This window comes from Mandrillus leucophaeus, unplaced genomic scaffold (assembly GCF_000951045.1).
Source record: "Mandrillus leucophaeus isolate KB7577 unplaced genomic scaffold, Mleu.le_1.0 Scaffold331, whole genome shotgun sequence".
NCBI lineage: Eukaryota > Metazoa > Chordata > Mammalia > Primates > Cercopithecidae > Mandrillus > Mandrillus leucophaeus.
Genome location: NW_012103488.1, coordinates 2,284,603 through 2,293,013, shown reverse-complemented (window position 1 = coordinate 2,293,013; position 8,411 = coordinate 2,284,603). Strand labels below are relative to the sequence as shown.

The 8,411-nt window shown below is 38.4% G+C and overlaps 1 protein-coding gene across 1 annotated transcript in view; it reads left to right on the top strand.

The window, feature by feature from the left end:
* The window catches only part of KIF11 (kinesin family member 11), a 71,204-nt gene that overhangs the window by 36,477 nt on the left and 26,316 nt on the right, over positions 1–8,411 (top strand). Inside the window, exons 11-14 of the mRNA XM_011988485.1 lie at positions 3,258–3,345; positions 4,944–5,132; positions 6,858–7,065; positions 8,034–8,206. Coding sequence (XP_011843875.1) covers positions 3,258–3,345; positions 4,944–5,132; positions 6,858–7,065; positions 8,034–8,206 — 658 coding nt within the window. The remainder of the gene's footprint in view (positions 1–3,257; positions 3,346–4,943; positions 5,133–6,857; positions 7,066–8,033; positions 8,207–8,411) is intronic.

The window sequence follows — 8,411 nt, the reverse complement described above, 5'->3', positions numbered from 1 at the left end:
AAAACACTGCTGAAAGAAATCAGAGTTGACACAAACAAATGGAAAAACATTCCATGCTCATGGATAAGAAGAATCAATATTGTTAAAATGGCCATACCATCAAAAGCAATTTACAGACTGAATGCTGTTCCTCTCAAACTACCAATGACATTCTTCACAGAATTGGAAGAAACTATTATAAAATTCACATGGAAGTGTAAAAGAGCCCAAATAGCCAAAACAATCCTAGGCAAAAAGAACAAAGCTGGAGGCATCGCATTACCTGACTACTACAGTGCTACAGTAACCACAACATCATGGTACTGGTACAAAAACAGACACATAGACCAGTGAAACCGAATAGAGAGCCCAGAAATAAAGCCACACACCTACAGCCATCTGATCTTCGACAGAACATGCAATGGGGATAAAACTGCCTGTTCAATAAATGGTGCTGGGATAACTGGCTAGCCATATGCAGAAGACTGAAACTGAACCCCTTCCTTAATGCCCGTATACAGAAATCAACTCAAGATGGATTAAAACCTTAAATGTAAAACCTAAAACTAAAAACCCTTGTAAAAATCCTAAGTGTTTGTTCTCTAACAGACATGAGGCATAATCTGAGATAGTTTTGTCTGAAAAAACTTTTGGAATTAGTACAGTGTCAGAGAAGAATCACAAAAACTACAGCCAACATTTAAAACAGGATAATGCTTTATTTAAGCCAAGCTTAATAGACATTTTAAAACCATATCAAAATCATGTCATCCATACAATAACAATATTGTCTTACCCTTTGGCATTCACTATAAGAAAAGCATTTCAAATAATCCCATTTTGCATAAAAGATCCATTTCTATTTTATTTTATTTTTTATTTTTGAGATGGAGTCTCGCTCTGTCACCCAGGCTGGAGTGCAGTGGCGCGATCTTGGCTCACTGCAAGCTCCGCCTCCCGGGTTCATGCCATTCTCTCGCCTCAGCCTCCTGAGTAGCTGGGACTACAGGCGCCTGCCACCATGCCCTGCTAATTTTGTTTTTGTATTGTTAGTAGAGATGGGGTTTCACCGTGTTAGCCAGGATGGTCTTGATTTGCTGACCTCATGATCCTCCCGCCTCGGCCTCCCAAAGTGCTGGGATTACAGGTGTGAGCCACCGCGCCCGGCCGTAGAAGATCCATTTCTAATAAAAAGCTAATATATTTAATTAAAAGACTATTAGAATTAACTCTTCTCTTACAGCTCTTTTCTAGCTTTTCCTTTAGTCAACAATATCTTTAGCTAATATGTTAAGGGAATTTGTATTCACGGAAGAATCTTTGTCATTTAAGCATAATGTGTAATATAAAATTGTTGGTTGTTATCAAAGAATTAGATGAGCAAATACAGGCATTCACTTCTGAAACTTACTAATACTCAAGAAATCAGAGACCCATTAAAGTGGGTTTGGAAGACCTGTGAGCTTTGTGCTTGAGAAAAGCATTGTTCTATTTTACTTTTTATGACTTCTTTTGACTTTGACTTCATCTTCTAATATTTTTGTTGAATTTCATTTTTGCTGTCAAATTTTTAGTTTCTAAAAACTCTTTTCTGCCATCTTTGTCCCTCCTTTTGAAAACTATAACATCCTCTTATTTTACAGATCTGTTCCTTATCTCAGGAACATTATTAATGTTATTAATGTTTTCTTTTCTGTTTTTCTTTCCTTTGGGATTTTTTTTTTCCCTGTTGTGATATCTGTCATTTGTATTTATTTTCTTCAAATGTCTAATGACTTGGCTGGCAATTAAGATGGATTAGAAGCTTTGTACATGGGTGAGGATTATGGATCTGTGAGTTCACTGCAGATGAAAAAGTGGTGATCTCAGTCTTAAGTCTGGGCTTCCATCAGATATCATTCTTTGTTGGATTTTTTTTCTTTTGGACAAGGCCTCAGTCTTTCCTGAGAAAACTTACCCAGTTTGCTTGGAGATTTTTCTAGCTGCTGACATTTTTTGATTAGAATGGGTATAGGAGGCTGAGGATCCCATCATTTTAGTATGCAGATTTACACCTGAATGCTCATTTCTAGTGCCTAAACCTTCTGCAATCCATGGTGTCTAGTGAAAGTGAATCTGGAAATTCTGCTGCAATTCCTGAGGACTAGTGGCTCTCAGCGGAAGTGGTGTTTGGGGAGTGGTGGTGGTGGGTGATTTTGTCCCCCAGAGGACATTTGGCAGGGTCCAGAGACATTTTTTATTGTCATGACTTGGATGGTACTGAACATCCTAAAATGTACAGGACATCCCCACAATGAAGAATTATTTGATCCACTAGTGCTGAGGCTGAGAAACTCTGCTCTAGAGAGTAATCCTTTGTTCTCATGAGGGTTATGTGGTGGTGTGAGGGTGGTGTTTGTGCTGGTGTGTGTGCATGTTGCTGCAGCAGGGGGTATGATTGCTCTGTATACATACTTTAAGTCTCAGTTTTTAACCCCTAATCTTACCCCTTCCTTCTGAGATACCTGATGCCTTCAAGTCCCACATTTTTCGTTTTCTTTTCTTACTTTTTTTTTTTTTGAGACGAAGTCTCACTGTTGCCCAGGCTGGAGTACAGTGGCACGATCTCGGCTCACTGTAAGCTCCGCCTCCTGGGTTCACGCCATTCTCCTGCCTCAGCCTTCCTAGTAGCTTGGACTACAGCGCCCACCACCACGCCTGGCTAATTTTTTGTATTTTTAGTAGTGACGGGGTTTCACCGTGTTAGCCAGGATGGTCTTGATCTCCTGACCTCGTGATCCGCCCGCCTCGACCATCCAAAGTGCTGGGATTACAGGCGTGAGCCACTGCGCCCGGCCTAGTCCCACATTTTTCCAACATTCTGTGGGGCATATTTATATTCTGTATCCCTGATTATAGACACTTAGGTTGTATTCCCTTTTCTCTCTACTTTGAGTTATAGTCAGTCCTCTGTTAGCTTTCTAGCTTCTCAAATTGGGTACACACATACTTTTCCCCTCATAGGTAGGATTCTTAGTTTCAGAATTTAGGGCAAGGGAAAAATATTTCATTTATAAAACAAAGACAAGGAATATAATTTGTTCTTTGTAATTTGTATTTATTGCTTATTGATACTTAGGTATCAAGTGACACTTGGGTATCAGGTGACACTTGGGTATCAAGTCATGGTGATAAATGTTGGAAATGAGTTTGTGTAGCTATCACAATTGTGTTGGAATACATTTTGTAGGAGTTAGAAAAAATATTAACTGTTAAACTCATATTAAACTTTATTTTAGAGTCATGAGTGGAAAATTAACTGTTCAAGAAGAACAGATTGTAGAATTGATTGAAAAAATTGGTGCTGTTGAGGAGGAGCTGAATAGGGTAAGCATTTAAAATGATATTTACTGTTATGTGAAAAGCAAATATTGAAAGAAAATTTTAGAAGGTGAAAGACCTAATATTTTTTCCTTCAATATATGTATATATATATTTTTTAGATGGAGTCTTGCTCTGTCACCCAGGCTGGAGTGCAGTGGTGTGATCTCAGCTCACTGTAACCTCTGCTGCCTGGGGTCAAGCGATTCTCCTGCCTCAGCCTCCCAAGTAGCTGAGATTACAGGCGTGTGCCACCATGCCCGGCTAATTTTTTTGTATTTTTAGTAGAGACAGGGTTTCACCATGGTGGCCAGGCTGGTCTTGAACTCCTGACCTCATGATCCACCCATCTCGGCCTCCCAAAATGCTCGGATTACAGGCATGAGCTACTGCACCCAGCTCCTTCTTTAAGATTTTATTTAAAAAAAAAAAAAAAGATTTTATTTTGCTGACCCTTATACTGAAAGTAAGTTATATCATGATTTTTTACTATCATCAATCACATAAAAAAAGCTGACAGCTTATATTAATGAAACATTACAAAAAATTAACTGAATTGTTTGATTTTGTTATTAAAACTACAAAATAGTGAATGCTGAAGCATTTTTGTTAACATGTTTATCAGATGAAGGAACACAGATATTGGGAGAGACTGGATATTAAAGAAAAGTAATATAACTAGGGTAGGCAAGAGGCCTGACCTTTCAGGCCACTCTCATATTAATACCTTTATTTATTAATAATAATAATTATTATTATTTTTGAGACAGAGTCTCACTGTGTCACCCAGGCTGGAGTGTGGCGTGATCTCGGCTCACTGCAAGCTCCGCCTCCCGGGTTCACACCATTCTCCTGCCACAGCCTCCCGACTAGCTGGGACTACAGGCACCCGCCACCGCGCCCGGCTAATTTTTTGTATTTTTAGTAGAGACAGGGTTTCACCGTGTTAGCCAGGATGGTCTGTATCTCCTGACCTCGTGATCCACCTGCCTCGGCCTTCCAAAGTGCTGGGATTACAGGCGTGAGCCACCATGCCTGGCCATTTTAAATTATTTTTTAGAGACAGGGTCTTGCTCTGATGCCCAGGCTACAGTGCAGTGGCGTAATCATATCTTACTGCAGCCTCAAACTTCTGGTCTCAAGCAACTCTCCTGCCTCAGCCTCCTGAGCAGCTGGACTTCAGGCATGCACCACCATACCTGGCTAATTATTTTATTTTTTTGTAGAGATGGAGTCTTGCTATGTTGCCTAGGCTGGTCTCAAACTCTGGGGCTCAAGTGATCCTCCTGCCTTGGCCTCCCAAAGTGCTGGAATTACAGGCGTGAATCACCTTGCCGGGCCACATTAACACTGTTTTATTCAAATTCAATGGCAATGTTGAAGGAACCTGAAGAATTAATAGTACTACCCCAAACCTATTATTTAATCTCAAAGAGTTGAGTAAGATTGCAGAAAGAAACCGGATGACATATTTGTGTTAATCTACTGGGTAATTTGTTACAGCTTTTGCATGGAAATAATTTGTTTCATTTTTCTAATCTTATGAACTAGCCAGATATCCTACCAACCAGATCAGCATTTTTTAAATTCTACGTTATATTTAGGTTACAGAGTTGTTTATGGATAATAAAAATGAACTTGACCAGTGTAAATCTGACCTGCAAAATAAAACACAAGAACTTGAAACCACTCAGAAACATTTGCAAGAAACTAAATTACAACTTGTTAAAGAAGAATATATCACATCAGCTTTGGAAAGTACTGAGGAGAAACTTCATGATGCTGCCAGCAAGGTTTGTCCCTTGTATTGATTTATACTCATATTAAATAGAGAATGGGTAGAAATAATGTCTGTGCTTAAGCATTAATTATGATATTCTGTTTATTCACCCAAAATGGTATTTCTGTCCATTTAAAAAACATTATTTTACTATTTCATCCATATTTTTCTTAGTGGAGATATTGACTTATGAAAAAACTACTCCTGCTCCTGGAGTTTGGAAAATAGAACATAACTTCGCCAGGCGTGGTGGCTCACGCCTGTAATCCCAGGACTTTGGGAGGCCAGGGCGGGCGGGTGACCTGAGGTCAGGTGTTCGAGACCAGCCTGACCAACATGGAGAAACCTGTCTCTACTAAAAATACAAAATTAGCTGGGCGTGATCGCGCCATTGCACTCCAGCCTGGGCAACAAGAGCAAAACTCTGTCTCAAAAAAAAAAAAAAGAAAATAGAACATAACTTTATAATATATTTTGTAGACATTTAGAATGTGATGTTGTGATGCTTTTTCTTTGTGGGGATGATTGAACCTAATTAGTCATTAAGAATTGAGTATGTTCTGGCCGGGCACAATGTCTCACGCCTATAATCCCAGCACTTTGGGAGGCTGAGGTGGGTGGATTGCTCGAGGTTAGGAGTTCGAGACCAGCCTGACCAACATGGTAAAACCCCATCTCTACTAAAAAAAATACAAAAATTAGCCAGGCATGGTGGCACATGCCTATAATCCCATCTACTCAGGAGGCTGAGGCAAGAGAATCGCTTGAACCCAGGAGGCAGAGGTTGCAGTGAGCCGAGATCATGCCACTGCACTCCAGCCTGGGTAACAGAGCAAGACTCTGTCTCAAAAAGAAAAAAAAAAAGAATTTAGTATGTTCTAATGATGAAAGATGTTGAAGGTATTTAATTTTTTATTAGTTGTACTTTTTTTTTTTGAGACAGACTCTTGCTTTGTCGCCCAGGCTGGAGTGCAGTGACATCATCTCAGCTCACTGTAACCTTTGCCTCCCAGGTTCAAGCGATTCTCCTGCCTCAGCCTCCCAAGTAGCTGGGATTACAAGTGCCTGCCACCACAGCCAGCTAATTTTGAATTTTATTAGAGACGGGGTTTCACCATGTTGGCCAGGCTGGTCTCAAACTCCTGACCTCAGGTGATCTGCCTGCCTAGGCCTCCCAAAATGTTGGGATTACAGGTGTGAGCCACCACCCCCAGCCATTAGGTGTACTTTTGAGGAAACAGTAGAACATAGAAGGGAAAAAATTTCTGAGGAGGCATGATTATTGCAATAACTGACAAAATCAGTTTTCCTTGCTTGCGTAGATGGCTACAGGAAGGGAAATAAAAATTACTGGGCATCTGGATAAATTAGCATAAGTTAAAGCATTTCTTCTGATACAATGTCTAAAATTTACTAGTTTTTTTTTTTTTTTTTTGAGACAGAGTCTCTCTGTCTGTCGCCCAGCCTGGAGTGACAGTGGCACAATCTTGGCTCACTGCAACCTCCACCTCCCAGGTTCAAGCAATTCTTCTGCCTCAGCCTCCTGAGTAGCTGGAACTGCAAGTGTGTACCACCACGCCTGGCTAATTTTTGTATTTCTAGTAGAGACGGGATTTCACCATGTTGGTCAGGCTGGAAAATTTACTAGTTCTTATCAAGATAAATCCTTATGTAGATACTTTCATTAGATTCCTTTCGTCATATCCATTTTGTCTAACACTTATTTTTTAAAATACAGCTGCTTAACACAGTTGAAGAAACTACAAAAGATGTATCTGATCTCCATTCCAAACTGGATCGTAAGAAGGCAGTTGACCAACACAATGCAGAAGCTCAGGATATTTTTGGCAAAAACCTGAATAGTCTGTTTAATAATATGGAGGAATTAATTAAGGATGGCAGCTCAAAACAAAAGGCCATGCTAGAAGTACATAAGACCTTATTTGGTAAGTTCAGGCTGTTCTGTTCTAGTCTTGATGTGTTAAGTGTGATGTTGATTTCAAAACTGATAATTTAATTTTGTGAAACATAGACGACAGTGTCACCAATACTCTCTACCATGCACAAACTATTTGTTCAGGCTGCAGATTAATGCTTTACTGTCTCTGAATTAAAACAAATCTTTTTCCCTCCCCACCCTCCCTTCTGTTTTCTATAAATTGTTACATTTATTAAGTAACTAAGTATATAAACGTTAGAAGTAGAAGTCCTCTTTTTCCCTGACTCTGGCTCCTGTCCCTGGGTCATTCACCATAGATGTTATTGTTAAATTTCTTGGGCCTTTTTCTAGAAATTTTCTGTGCATAAACATTCTGCAACTTTTTATTGGGGGGGGCATGTATATCTTGATGGTTTGCTATATTGTCAGAATATGTTTGTGTCTCATTGTTCTTAACTATTCTATTATCTCCCTTTAGAAAAAAGTATGTTTATTTAGTGTGAAATACTATCTTCATTATGGAAAATTTGGACATCTAGAAATATAAAAATTTTAAAAATCATCTAGACTCTAGTCTCATTAAGCCAAGCACAATCAATACATTTTGGTATTGATTTCCAGTTTTTCTTTTCTTCTGTAAACTTACCATAATTCTGTATATTATTTTTAGTTAGAGATTAATTATAGAATATTCTAATTCTTTGTGCACTATGAATTATAGTTATGGGTCTGATACACTTACAAATATGTTAAGGGCTTACAGAGCACTATAGAAAATATGTAATGTATATTTAAATATTTCCTTGCTTATGTAGTGAGCCAGTTCTTTTAAGCTCGTTATTACAAATTCTACAAGGGTATACTTTTGCCAACTTCTCTGAAATGGTTTGAACTGTATTTAATATATATATATGTGTGTATCAAATATATTTATGTCAAAGTTTATATCTTTCTGTTTTTTTCTGTTTGTTCTAGGTAATCTGCTGTCTTCCAGTGTCTCTGCGTTAGATACCATTACTACAGTAGCACTTGGATCTCTCACATCTATTCCAGAAAATGTGTCTACTCGTGTTTCTCAGATTTTTAATATGATACTAAAAGAACAATCATTAGCAGCAGAAAGTAAAACTGTACTACAGGAACGGATTGTTAGTATATCTTTTAAAATATTTTTGAAGGATTACATTTGATAAGTATTTGATAAAATATTTTGAAGGGTTACATTTGATAAATCTTAATAAACAATGTTAACTGCTATTCTTTCATCTTAAGCTTTGCTAGACGCAGTCATAGACACATCACTGTGAGGGTACATATATATATATATTTTTTTCCTTTCTTTTTTTTTTTTTT